This window comes from Gymnoscopelus braueri, assembly GCF_963280865.1.
Source record: "Gymnoscopelus braueri genome assembly, chromosome: 7".
Lineage (NCBI taxonomy): Eukaryota > Metazoa > Chordata > Actinopteri > Myctophiformes > Myctophidae > Gymnoscopelus > Gymnoscopelus braueri.
This window is the reverse complement of record NC_137608.1, coordinates 10,049,417-10,064,438: the sequence shown is the minus strand read 5'-3', so window position 1 is coordinate 10,064,438 and position 15,022 is coordinate 10,049,417. Positions and strand designations below refer to the sequence as shown.

Below are 15,022 nucleotides of genomic sequence, written 5' to 3'. Positions count from 1 at the left end.
GATCTACAAGCTCATAGCGCGGCTATGAGCTTGTAGATCTGGTATTTTTGAGAAAATCGTGAACATTTGTGCAAATCTTTGAATATATACTGTATATTTTTTTAAAGCCAACATTTGTAACTCAAATCTTTGCTTCTGGGGGGGTCCCTGGAACAACATATTTTGAGATGGGGGGAGGGTCCGCGGATTATGGGGGTCCTTTACATGAAAAAAGTTTGAGAACCACTATGAGCTGCGCTATGAGCTGGTAGATATGCTATTTTTGAAAAATCGTGAAAATCTTTGCTTCTGGGGGGGTCCATGGAACAACATATTTTGAGATGCGGGTCCGTGGACAAATACATATCATTGTGGGTGGTCCTTGACATGAAAAAAAAAATAGCAGATCTACAAGCTCGCACTATGAGCTTGTAGATCTGCTATCTAAAAACAATTGTCAATATTTTTTCCTTTTTTGAATATATAACAAATGTATTCTAAATCCTAACCGTTTTTAAAAAAAAATTATGTTGCTATAATATCAGTGGTGCTCAAACTTTTTCATGTCAAGGACCCCCAAAATTATATGTATTTGGCCGCCGACCCCATCTCAAAATATGTTGTTCCAGGGACCCCCCAGAAGCAAAGATTTGAGTTGTTCGCTTTAAATATATTCAAAGATTTGCACACATTTTCACGATTAAAAAAAAATAGCAGATCTTCAAGCTCGTAGCGCGGCACTCGGTGCCGCGTTATGAGCTTGTAGATCTGCTATTTTTTAATAGCCAAAGTATAACATATGGATAAAGTGGTTACATAGATGCGTTCCCGATTTGAATGGGTTAAGACATAAGCAGCACAAAAATATTTTTTAGATCAGTGGTTCTCAAACTTTGTAATGCCAAGGACCCCCAAATTGATATATATTTGGTTGTGGACCCCCATCTGAAAATGTTTTGTGCCAGGGACCCCCCGAAGAGAATATTTGTGTAAAAATAATTATTCAAAATGTTCCGATAAATTCAAGATATTCTTCTGCCTACACTTTGATACACATTTTTGTTTTAGCTCTTGCTCTTTGATTTTCCTATTTGCTATTTTTTGAATAGCCAACACATACGGTAAATGGATAAAGTGGTTGAAATGATTGTGACACTATGTTTTTAAAGTGATGTATAAGAAATAATAAAGTCCGCAGTCCGCAGACTTTATTATTTCTTATATTATTTCCACTGTTGGTCCTGCACCTGCCGTCCAGTGGATGTGCCAGTTTTATTGTGTCTTTAAAGCGATGTGATGTATCCCTTTAAATCAGAAGAGGCAGTTTGTAGTATTTGGGGGGGGATATTATTTACAGCAAAGTAATCAAAGGCCTTTGCCTTTTATTTGTTTATATATATTTTCCCATCACTCTTCAAGTTCAATTCAACCAATATCAAAGAAGTGCATTTTCCCAAAAAAACAAACTGCCCCAGTGATACACGGTTGACTTGGATAAGGCTAAGGGGATTATATGCAGAAAGCGTGGATATCTCCAGTTACCTCCCAGATATAAAAACAAAAGCCAGATACATCAAGCCAAAACGGGACCAACTCGCTGTCTCCTCCGTCCGTGTGTAAATTGCTTTTGGCCAAAAAAAAAAGAGGGGAAGAAAAATAAAATCATAAAAAAAGAAACAAGGGAGGGGGAAGGGGAGGGGTGGAATGTCCTCGAGCGATTTCTGTCGGTACAGGATGAAAGGAAAACGATTGCATTTTCAAGTGACTGTAGGCTACCCCGTAGCGCTATGGCAGAGGGACAGGAACCATATCACTGGGTCCTAGCTCTCACCTATTATTTTTTACAGCCCAGCCAGAGCCAGCCTCTCTCTCTCCTCTTGTCTTGTCTTATAATCAGCTGTGGATACTGTAACCACTATGGTGTAAAGTAACTAAGTACATTTACTCAAGTACTGTACTTAAGTACAATTTTGAGGTATTATTACTTTACTGGAGTATTTGCAGTTTTCAGTGCTTTTACTTTTATTCCACTACATCTCAGAGGCAAATATTGTACTTTTTACTCCACTACAATTATTTGAGAACTTTAGTTACTAGTTACTTTGTAGATTTTTATTATTATTACAAAACATACATTAACCACTTCAGCCGTATATACATTTCCGCCATTTGAAAATAGCAGATCTACAAGCTCACAATGCGTAGTGATGCGACGCATTGTGAGCTTGTAGATCTGCTATTTTCAAAAGATTTGTATACATTTGCAAACTGGGTAATGGGACATTCTGTACTTTTACTTTTGGTACTTTAAGTACATTTTGATACCAATACTTTTGTACTTTTCCTCAAGTAGGCCTACATTTTGAATTCTGGACTTTTACTTGTAACAGAGAATTTTTATATTGCAGTACTGATACTTTTACTTAAGTAAACAATTGAGTACTTTTCCACCACTAGGGTTCGGGTGGTTAAAGAGATTTTGACAACATATTAATTCATTTTTGCTGGGGGACCCCCTGGAACCCCCTCAGGGACCCCCACCTAGACCCCCACTTTGGTCCTGTATAGCACTGACATTAAACAGGATCCATTGCTGGGTCCATTCCCACCTATATTTATTTTTTCACGGCCAGCCATCCTCCTCTTCTCTCCCTCCGCCCGCATTAGCCATTGTAGCCCCGTCTTATAATAAGCTCTGCATTGATTAGTAATGCCCTTACGGTAATAAGCAGTAAATTAAACAGCGAGCCGTAGTAGTTGCCCCTCATGCCGAGAGCTCGGCTGTTTAATCCATTCAGGCTGGGAACGCATCTCTGTGTAATTTTTAGATTACTTTGGCTATTCAAGAAATAGCAGATCTACAAGCTGCCGCGCTATGAGCTTGTAGATCTGCTATTTTTTTAAACAACGATTTTTTTTCCAAATTTTTTTTTTTCCCACCCTTAAAGCGAACATTATAACTCAAACCTTTGTTTCTGGGGATTCTACAAATGTCTTCTAAATCCTAACAATGTTATAATGTTGCTATATGTATCATTGGTTCTCAAACTTTTTCAAGTCAAAGACCCCCAAAATTATATGTATTTGGCCGCGGACCCCCATCTCAAAATATGTTGTTCCAGGGACCCTCAAGAAGCAAAGATTTATTAAGAAAAATCACAAATATAAATTCCAAGATTTGCACCAAATGTTCAAGATTTTTCTAAAAAAAAAAAAATCTACAAGCTCATAGCGGACCCCCGTGGACCCCCGTCTGAATATATTTTGTTCCAGGCAAAGATTCGAGTTAAAAACGTATACATTATATTCAAAGATTTGCACACATTTCCACGACTCTTTTTTTCTTCTCGAAAATAGCTGATCTACAAGCTCATAGCGCGGCACCACTCGGTGCCGTGCTATGAGCTTGTAGATCTGCTATTTTTGAATAGCCCAAAGAAATCTTTAAAAATGACACAGATGCGTTCCCGGTCTTAATGGGTTAATTAGTAAGCCAAATAGGAAATCAAACTGAAAGCAAAATCAATACGCGGGAAATATATGTAGGGCTATAGGTGTAGGGTGGTGGAGAGAATACACAGTGAAATCTGTGAGTGTTAATTCAACTCAGAAGGAGTGCGGCGAGGAGGGTCGATTTAAACTCCTCAGAGTCCAATTAACGCCAAGGATTTTTACTGTGTGGTAGATGCTATACTTCAAAAGGCTGTGTCAGTGCGGTCTCGCTTAAGAGCACCAGCGCGATGAAATAAGTTGTCTTCAACAGGCTCTTTGAACGCGTTTATGTTTCCCAGGAGAGACGCTCTGTCTCTGACCCCTGTCGGAGCAGCTAGTGTGAAAAACATGTTGTTTTCAACAGGTTACTGCATGCGCTACATCTTTTATTCCGCTCACATGACGGAGTATACTGGGGGCACGTTCAAGATCAAAGCAAGTGGTGGAAAACAAAGTGTCCAACCCCCGGTGCTTGAGTCAAAGTGTAAGATACTCCTGGTCTCAAGTATATGATTCAAGTACAAGTGAAAGTCACTCTGTCTGTACTTGTGTTAAAGTACTGGTGTAAGTGCTTAAGAAAAAAAATCTTAAGTAGCCAAAAGTGCATGCCTTTAAAAATACTTAAGTATTCAAAAGCAAAATTACAAAGTACAAACATGGGGCAGCAGTGGCTCAGGGGTAGAGTGGCCGGATGGGAACTGTGAGGTCCCCAGTTCGATCCCGGGCTCCCCCAGAGTTAGTGTCGAAGTTTCCTTGAGCCAAGACGCTGAACCCCTAAATGCTCCCGATGAGCAGGTTGGTGCCTTGCATGGTTTCCTCTCTGCCATCAGTGTGTGAATGTGTGTGTGAATGGGTGAATGTAATAAAAAGCTCTATATAAATGCACCATTTACAAAATACCTTACCTGATATGATGGAGGCCAGGCGGAAGGCGTCTGGGTGACGTACCGGAGCCACGGGTTCATACGGAGAGGTTTCATAGAACTCTCCACCTGAGAAAACAGAACAGAAGACAAAACGGTCTGTAACTTTGTTGGCAGACATGTCTTTGTTTTTTTTCCAGAAGAGAATAAGGGAAAAGACGAACATGTGTTCCATTGGATCCAATGTACTCTTTTTACTTGAATATTATTTTGTCATATTTTTTTTATATGGGATACTTGATTTTCACTCCACTACATTTCAAAGACAGATCGGCTATGTTTTATTATTTGAATAAGGCTTCAGTGGTTCATTCATAATGTTCTTATGAATAATAATAATGTTCCCCTTCCTAGAAAGTCAAAAGTACAATATTTGTCTTTGAGATGCAGTGGAGTGAAAGTATCCAGAAATACCAGCACAGAATCCTCAATATTCTCTTTTTTGGTTTTTTTTTTGTGCCTTTATTGGATAGTATTAGTGGAGAGAGACAGGAATTGGGGAGATAGACACGGGCAATGACGCGCAGCAAAGGCCATCAGGCTTGGGACTCGAACCCGCGACGGGCTGTCAGACTATATTGAGCCTAAGTGTCCGGACCGCTAGGCCAGCCGTCCAGGACAATCCTCAATGAACCGCTTTCATTTTGTGTTTTTTTATTTTTATTTTTCAAAGGTAATGGAAATAGCAGATCTACAAGCTTGTAGATTGGGGCTATTTTAACTGCTTTCAGGCCTAGACAAAGTAGGGCATTCATTTACCCAAAAAAACACATATAACATTGAAGTATGGAGATACACGTTTTCCTGTCTGATATGTTCATGTCTCGTCCGCAGTCCCACATCAACACGCAGTATGTTTTTTCTTCTTATTAAATTATGTCTAAAAAGTGGAGAAGTAGCCTAAAGTTAAAAATAGCAAGGGCTGCATTCTGACATGTGGATTTAAAGTCGGTGGTGGTGTTTTGGGGGGTGGGGGGGCTGTAAATGTGTGGAAACTTCAAACTTCACACAGTCTTTTTTTTTTACCCCTCTAGCTGAGCTTTCAAAGCACATGTCAACGTGGGAATGTGGAACGTTATGTATATTTCATCTGAGTTATCTGCTTAATAATACGGCCGACCACTGAAGGCTGCATGGATGCAGAGCTTTAAAGTAGAACTAAAGTATGTGTTGTTGCTGTTGGGCAGAAACCTCGTATCTCTGGTCCTGGTCAACAAGATACACTACACCAAAAACTTCTTCAAAACATCAATGATGTCCACAATCACAACACCAGAGGGAGCTCCATAGATCACGTTCAACCCAGATTTGGCTCTAACAAGGGATTAAATTCGTTCTACTGATATATGCCACAAAAATGTGGAATGCCCTACCAAAAGTTATAAAAACATGTGAATCCTTACTCTCCTTCAAATTCACTCTAAAACAGCAATTACAGGTGGCTGCAATTCGGAACTGGCCCCTGTAAAAAGTCAAAGCCACGAGAGGCACCGGCAAGCAAGCTCAGGCGAGCGAGTCGCCGCGCCGAGCGCTGCGATGTCCGCTTCTGCCGTCTCAGCGCCGTCCGAGTTATGTCCCGACAGGCACAGAATCGTAAATAACATTCTGGGAAAAGCGTTCGTCCCAATTGCCATTCAAAGTGACTACTGGCCAATCACAGCGCTTCTTTTCCGGCCAATCACAGCACGTCTTTTCCGGGACTTAATTGGACAGGTCACATGACAGCATATTGCGTTAAGGCTGATAACGGCCTAGCCTGGTAAACCCTCCCTCTGGAAATCTCATTTCTATTTGATTCCAGGAGTGAGTCTGGCCTTATCGCCCATTCTGCAATATTGGCTGTGGGCTGGAGTTGGGCGGGAGTAATAACGTTGACTGACAACCCCTTCAGCCAATGATAATTTATCCCCTTCAGCCAATCAGCAGTTCACCAGTCTAATGTGACGCAACGGGACTTTTGAGACGGCGAATGCCCAAAATGGGTTGCCTTATTCGGATACATGGGTGTCACTGCCTGCCCCTACCGGTTCTCTAAAAAATAAAAATTAAATAGGCTTTGTCATGATTAATTGACCACATGTATGAAGTTAAACAACTAAATTCTATCCAAACGATATCTTATAAGTAAATTCCGTGCCTCAAAATAGAAGTTAGAGAGCTTTTAGAAGTAAAAAAATAGCGGAGATTATAGCGCACAAGAAAAAGATGGCTGCCGTTCATGTTTTGGGCTCACTCGAACTCGCCACCTGATTGGCCAACGTAAGCTGTCAATCACAGAACAATGAGCGACGACGCTGATAGGCTCGGCCGTTTGGCACAGGTTTGGCATACACAGCCAATATTGCAGAATGGGCGATAAGGCCAGACTCACTCCTGGAATCAAATAGAAATGAGATTTCCGGAGGGAGGGTTTACCAGGCTAATAACGGCCTACCAGAGCCTCCTGGTATAGGCCAGTAGGGCTATGGGATGATAACGGTGATAACAGATCCATTCAATGGGATGAGAATGTGAACATCGGCTGAACTGGCTCTCCCAAAATCCGACGTATAATGAGAGACAACTCATGTCAAAGACATGGCTATCTGGGAGCTCTTCCTCTGATTCCTCTGAATAAAAACAAAGTCCTCATCTTCTCTTTTAAGTCTATAATTAGCTATTGGAATACACTTCTGGCTCATGTTAAGGGTAGCAGTTCCTGGAGAAGCTTCACAGCCAAAGTGTTAAAATCTATATGGCTCGAGGCTAAACAAACATCTCATCGCTAATATCTGGATCGCGTTTGATTGTACAGCTTAATGCATAATTTGAAGGCATTACACCTTATGCATACAGCATACTGTATGCCCTTCTACACTTTGATATCCCAGTGTCTACTACTGCATATTTTGTGTCATGACTTGCTGTATAATATTAGTAGTATTACTGTGGACTTTGCAGATTATAGAGCCCATATGTATGCATTGTAACCTGCCAAGTGACTGCAGATGGAAAGTTGCCGAACCAGAATATGGTATAACACTGCAGCAATAGTAATATTCTACTGTATGTTCCTTTACTAATAAAAAAAAATCACTAGGAAAGCCTGCTCCTTGGACCGCAGGTCTTCGCCAGAATGGGTGGCCTACCCAGGGCTGTGCCAGTCCCGACCACAAATCCGAAGCCAACTAAATTTAAGCCAATTACAGGTAAGCAGTCTAGGAATATTATTGGCACACATGACTCACAAGAACATGTTGTACTTCATTTGGTGCAACAAATATTTGTAGCATCTGTGGCGCCCCCCCCCCCCCTATGGGTGGAAGTAGACAACTTCCACACAAGTAAACAACGTTTACAAAACGAGTTTACAAAAAAGTAATTGGCTCTGCGTTGTTTAGAGGCCCCTCAATGTGTGACGCAAATCTGGGGCAGAGCAGACATGATTTGGTTCATGTTTTTCTAAACGCAAATTTTACAAGGCGATCGTAACCAATCGGAATGGAATATGCTAAATCCTACTGATACAGCTACTCTCAGGGTCAAATAAACACTGATGATTTTACAAGTGCAGATTGGCACAGAGATGAACATGTGTATCAATTGGGGGGGGGGGGGGGGGGGCGTATCAATGCATATCAAACCGGAGGTCCTTGAATTAAAAGAAAAGGTTGAGGATCACATACGTTATATCTTATAGTTTTGAAGTGGCCTTATCGGCTAGTGGAGGAGGAAGAAACACATGTATCAGAAGGTAATAATGATTTCCTCCACGCTCAACGCTAGCATTAAGTCTTTTCCCTTGGAAGATTGCTTTGGCCTTTGCAGGCTCTACAAGTTTGTAACGCGGAGATAATGAATAGATTTCCATGAGGAGGGCCAGGCAGCAGGAATGCTAATAAATATGATCATCATATCATCACACCATGAGTTGCTTTTTGGATGTGCAGCGTGTCCAACACTTTAACCCATTAAGACCGGGAACGCATCTTTGTGTGTCATTTTTTAGATCTCTTTGGGCCATTCAAAAATATCAGATCTACAAGCTCATAGCGCGGCACCGAGTGCCACGCTATGAGCTTGTAGATCTGATATTTGCTTGTAGATCTGATATTTTTTTTAAATCATGAAAATGTGTGTACATTTTGTAATGTATTTTTCACTCAAATCTTTGCTTCTTGGGGATTCTACTAATGTCTTCTAAATCTCTAACAGTTTTTTGAAAAAAAAAACGTATGTTTCTATCAGTGGTGCTTAAAACCTTTTTCATGCGAAGGACCCCCAAAATTGTATTTGGCCATGGAACCCCATCTCAGAACATTTTGTTCCAGGGACCCCCAGAAGCAAAAATTTGAGTTAAAAATGTTTGCTTTAAAAAACCTATATATTCAAAATTGTCACACATTTTCAAGATATTTCCAAAAATAGCAGATCTACAAGCTCGTAGCGAGGCACTATAAGCTTGTATATCCGCAATTTTTTGAATCGCCAAAGAAATCTAAAAATGACACACGGATGCGTTCCCGGTCTTAATGGGTTAAATGACTAATTTACTTTGGGTACACTCTTCCCTCCCAGAGCCAATTTTCTCCTTCCCCCAAAAATGGCCTTCGTTCAAGGCCTGTTGGGAAGTACAAATATATCAGTGCAGTCAGGAAAGTAGCATGTCATCTTCTGATGGTGTGTGTGTGTGTGTGTGTGTGTGTAACCCAGCCAGTATAAACAGGCCATATTTCAACCTTATTTTCCCGTGAAATTAATGCCCTACTTCACCAGACAAGAGTGTTGCACAAAAGTTGTGAAAATAGCAGATCTACAAGCTCACAATGCATTGCATCATTTGTGAGCTTGCTTTCACTATTTCTGCTACATTTTCGCTACATTTCCTGAAAAGTAAAGGTTTCGGATGTACAAGGTTTTCCAACCGACAGCGTCGATATGTACATAAGTATCGTTGCTGTCGGGCAGAAACCTTGTATCTCCATGTTTCAACTTGTGATGTATTTTCGCAAATTAATGCCCTATATTTCGTCGAACAAGTTTGTGAATTTAGTCTTGAAAGTTGTGAAAATTGTCGCCATCTACAACCTTGTAAACCTTGTCTATTTTTGAATCATTTAGGGAAGTAGGATGTGTAAGTGAGTCCGTGGGCTTCATAAATAACAGATGAAAAATATTAACAGACGCTTGTGACAAAATAATCACTACATTGGATAAATTTTTTGGATATTCTACGGTTAGACTGATAATAGGTTCTTGGTTTACTTATTTTTATTTATTTATTAGTATATTACTATTTCTATACATTTGATGTATTACCTTGTGTTGTCCTTGCTTACTGTAAATCGCTCTGGATTAAATGCCAAATTGTAAATTGTTATTTGGAACAAAAGGTTCCTTTTTCCCCATTTCCTGGAAAAGTTACCCTTTTTTTTTTGCTCATACAGTACAAGGTTTTTCACCCGACAGCATCGCAGGCCTAATGTTACATAGCGTACACTATTACATTATGACATTATGACATAATTAACATAATGTTGCCTCGCCCCGTGTACCGCAGTGTCTGATCAACAGCTGTCCAACCCGACGCTGAAAGGCTCCGGCGCAGAGCGGCCGGCGAGGAGAGCTCATTTAGCTAAATGTAAAACAGACTGTTCATCCTGGTCACTCATTTCCTCTTGGAGAGAGAGGGACCATTTGTTTCCTGGCTCGTGAAAGTGCTGTGATTTTCAGAAGCTGCGTGTGTGCGTGCGCGTGTGCGTGTGTGTGTGTGTGTGTGTGTGTGTGTGTGTGTGTGTGTGTGTGTGTGTGTGTGTGTGTGTGTGTGTGTGTGTGTGTGTGTGTGTGTGTGTGTGTGTGCGTGCGTGCGTGCGTGCGTGCGTGCGTGCGTGCGTGCGTGCGTGCGTGCGTGCGTGCGTGCGTGCGTGCGTGCGTGCGTGCGTGCGTGCGTGCGTGCGTGCGTGCGTGCGTGCGTGCGTGCGCGTGTGTGTGTGTGCGTGCGTGCGTGTACTACTTGCATTATCCATACTGGTGAGGGCCAAATGTGCCCGTTTAGTAGAATTTGAGAAACAGATACTGTGAGGACAATTTTTTATTGGGTCTCACATGAGAAATTGGATGTTTTATGCTTAAAAAATGATTTGGGGGAGTTAGTAGAATTAGGAAAATATTCAGGTTATAGGCTTATGATTAAGACATGTAAAGGTTATAGGTTCAGGTGTGTTGTCAGATTCATACTTTAGTTGCGCACCGGATTTCATTCACCGAAAATACAACCCGTTGTGAGCTTGTATCAGGATTTTTTTATTAATTGAGTACAAAGGACCCCAATGGAAACACACCATAGTGCTTTCTTGGGTTTAAAATCCTCTTAACAGACCTTGTATTGAACTGTAATTCCCTTTGCTTGCCTTTGCAAACTGTTAATAAAGTATTCAATCAATCAATCAAGCTATTTTCAGCTTTAGGTTTAGGGTTAAAAATGGCATAAAAGCTTTCCCGAAAACAATGATGTCCCCACAAGTATAGTACAAACGTGTGTGTGTGTGTGGGTGGGTGCGTGCGTGCGTGCGTGCGTGTGTCTGTGCGTGTGTGGTTGTGTGTGTGTGGTTGTGTGTGTGTGGTCGTGTTTGGGACACAGAATCAGACAACAAATCCACATCACTAACTAAACACTGAATTGCCAGAGCTGGCTTGTTTGCGAGAAGAAAAAAAGATAGGAAGATTTTCAAATTAGCACTCAACTGAGTGCGTCTTTCCCATGTGTCTGCTTCTCTCTGCAGGCCCCTAATCCTGCATTTAAAATTCATAGGCATTCGGTCGTGATTGAGACCAAGCCTCCGGTGTGTAATAGCTTTGCAATTCTGATCCGAAAAAAACACACAATACACAAGCACCAGCCAAGACAACGTAGTGGGACGGGACAGACCCAGAGCGAAGCTGCATGGAGCACCATGCACCGGTCCGTGCCTAATGAAAATAATCCCCCCAAAATACCCTTCTGCTTAACCTATTTAGACCGGGAACGCATCGGTGTCATTTTATAGATTTCTTTGGCTATTCTAAAAAAAAAGCAGCTCTACAAGCTCAGCAAGTGCCGCGTTATGAGCTTGTAGATCTGCTTTTTTTTTTGGAAAATGTGTGCATTTACTGTATACACATACAGTATATACATTTTTAACTCAAATATTTGCTTCTGGGGGTCCCTGGAACAAAATATTTTGAGATGTGGGGGGTCCGCGGACAAATACATAATTTTGGGGTTCCTTGACATAAAAGATCTTTGAGAACCACAGATATATAGCAACATATATATATTTTTTAAACTGTTAGTATTTAGAAGACATTTGTAGAATCCCCCAGGAGCAAAGATTTGAGTTAAAAATGTTTACTTCAAAACATATATATATATTCAAAGATTTGCACGCATTTTCACACAAAAAAATAGCAGATCTACAAGCTCATAGCGCGGCACTCGGTGCCGCACTATGAGCTTGTAGATCAAAGTATAAAATAATGGTTATAGCTATTAAAATCTAAAATGACACAGATAACACAGCGTTCCCGGTCTTAAAGGGTTAAGACATACGCGCAGTCAGTGCACCACCAGACAACCAGTCACTAGATCAAATCAATAGTTATACACCACACCTAGGACTCACCTAACTCCTGCTCATTATGCTAGAGGGTAGAGCATTGGTTCTCAAACTTTTTCATGTCAAGGACCCCCGAATTAACACTTATTAGCCCCCGCGGACCTCCATTTGAAAAGATATGCCAAGGTCCCCCATAAGAGAAGATTTTTACGGCTCTATAGCAGTGATTTTCAACCATTTTAATTTCAAGGACCCCCAGTTTGACATGCATTAGGCTACGGACCCCCATTTAATGGCATTTCTATCTCTGGGACCCCAATTTATATTGTAAAATCAATGTTGATTTAACTCTAAAGAGTGTACAAATGGAACCATTACAGTTGCAGACCCATAAGGGATTTGGTTCCTAACTATTTATCCTTTAGCTGGGGACCCCCTGGAACTCCCTCAAGGACCCCTGGGGGTCCCCGGACCCCACTTTGAGAACCAATGGGTTAGAGGACAGAGTATCTTGATCGTTTCCAAGATACTCAAGGGATCAGCGCCCATGTACCTGTCTAACTACTTCAAAAAGAGTGAGACACTCCCAAAGGCACAACACCAGAGGGAGCTCCACTGATCTCATCCCCCCCCCGGGACGCCCTCTTTCCCAGGTGTTTCACCCAGGTGGGCGTGGTTTTGAGGTTATGTTAAGGCAGTGGTTTCCAAACTGTTTTTCTTCCTCACTATTATTCATAAAAAAAAATCTAAATTCCATTAAAAAATACATTTAAAAAAGCAAGTAGTGAAAGAAGCAGTGAAAATAGCAGATCTACAAGCTCACAACGTGTCGAAAACTTGTAGATCGGCTATTTTCACGTTTGGGTCCAGGGAAGACATAAAATGTCTCTTTTGGGTTAGAGTTAGGTTTAGGCATATAACCACGCCCACCTGGACGAAACCGTAACACCAAAGGAAGAGGGAGTCTCATTCCCCCCAGATTCGGCACAAACATGGGATTGAATTCATTCTACTATTATGCCACCAACATGTGGAATGCCCTACCACCACCAGCCATACAAAGGTGTGACTATACACTCCTTCAAAACCGCCATAAAAGAGCACATGTCTGCAATTTAGCAACTGGACCTAGACATGTCTTCTAGCTTGCCAAAATAAATGTCTTTATATGTTTTGATGAACATATCAGCGTACTTATAGGACCACAATGGAAACAAGCCCTCAGGGGCGTTTTGTGTTATCATTTTAGCCGAGATGGCTGGTTGTATTGGGTCCCTCAAAAACAATTATGTTTTGATGTTGACAAAATGAATGATAATCCAATGCCTTCGTTTCCTCTCGCCTTGGCTATTGCAATTCGTTCTCATCCTGCCTCAATAAGACGTCCATAGACCGCCTCCATTTAATTCAAAAATACTGCTGCAAGACTGTTAAAGGGATACTTCACTTTAGGGCCGGGGACACATTTAAAAAAAATATTAAAAATAAATGAAAAAAGTTATGGAAAATTCATGGCCCCCTCAAGCATTAGTAGGACACTCTAATGCGTGAGGGGGCCATGAATTTTCCATAACTTTTTTCATTTATTTTTAATATTTTTTTTAAATGTGTCCCCGGCCCGAGAGTGAAGTATCCCTTTAACTATTAGGTCCAGTAGAAGGTGTCACATTACTCCAGTTCTGGCCTCTTTGAACTGGCTTCCTGTAATTTTTTGGGTTCAGTTCGAGGTCCTGGTGCTCACTTTTAGAGCTTTGCATGGCCAGGCACCTGAATATCTAACTGGCCTGCTGGATTAGACTTTGGAAAGCCCTTCCTCGTGGCCTGAGAGAGAGAGAGAGCTGCAGCGTCTGTGGATAGTGTTTAAGAATCAGCTAAAAACACTATACAGTTTTAACATGCATTTGGGGGAATGTCACTGAGCTTCTCCTCCAGGTGTTTATTTATTTTTCTGAGATGCATTGTGTTTTTGTTTTGTTTCTTATCATTTGAATGTTTCTCACTGTTTTTATTTCTGTTAAAGCACTTTGATCACTGTGAGTTATCTCTGTGACATATTGCACCTCTGTACTTTTTTTGCAAACTGTTAAAAAAGTATTCAGTGAATCAATCAAAACCACTTCTATGTGGTTTGAAGGAAAGATTATGTGAGTTGATTAAGAGCATTATTCTTTGACAGCATTGGAAAGTAACTAAGTACATTTGCTGAAGTACTGTACTTAGTTACAATTTGGAGATATGTTTTACTGTACTTGAGTATTTCCAATGTTTGATACTTTTAGTTCTACTCCACTACATCTCAGAGGTTTACTCCACTACGATAATTTGAAAACGTTGCTGATTTTTCATTATGAATACAAAACCCCTATAGGCCTACTAAACTTTAAGCCATTCGATCCTGGCTCAAAGTGCTGTGATTCTGGTGCAGAGAGAGCGAGAGAGAGTGCATGCTCCGGGGGGGGGAGGCAGCTGGAAATGTCCGCGTGCGTCACAGAAGGGGGAGTTCAGTAGGCCAATCAGAGGCAGGTGGGGGCGGGACAACTAGATTCTGACAAGTCCTGGAAAAGACGCGCTGTGATTGGCCAGTAGTCAACACGCTGTGATTGGCCAGTGCCCGTTCCCCCCGGAAATATGGCGGCCACCATACCAAACAGGTCACTCCAACGAACGGCAGAGGCCAATGAGGTATCTAGGTTTCTGTATCTATGGTGGGGAGCCCCATATGAAGGGTTTCCTGTTTACCAGCGTTGCCACGTCTACTTATAATAAGCGACGTTGGGCTTGATTATTAAGTGAAGTTGCTTATTTTGGCTTGCTTCCTAATATCTTTTAAACCAGTGGTTCCCAATTGTTTTCATATCAAGGACCCCCAGATTAATATGTATTTGTCCGCGGACCCCCATCTGAAAATATTTTGTGCCAGGGACCCCCATAAAAGATTTTCCCCAATTTTGGGAAAATAGCAGATCTACAAGCTCACAACGTGTTGCGATGTGACGTGTTGTGAGCTTGTAGATATGCTATTTTCAAATAGCCTATGTAAAGCGGTAAAACGTA

The 15,022-nt window shown here is 41.3% G+C and overlaps 1 protein-coding gene across 1 annotated transcript in view; it reads right to left on the bottom strand.

Annotated features, from left to right (window-relative positions):
* LOC308088881 (GDNF family receptor alpha-2-like) overlaps nt 1-15,022 on the bottom strand; it is a gene marked incomplete at its 5' end in the record, with an annotated part of 253,642 nt that overhangs the window by 171,493 nt on the left and 67,127 nt on the right. The window contains 1 exon segment of the mRNA XM_080433467.1: nt 4,377-4,463. Coding sequence (XP_080289593.1) covers nt 4,377-4,463 — 87 coding nt within the window.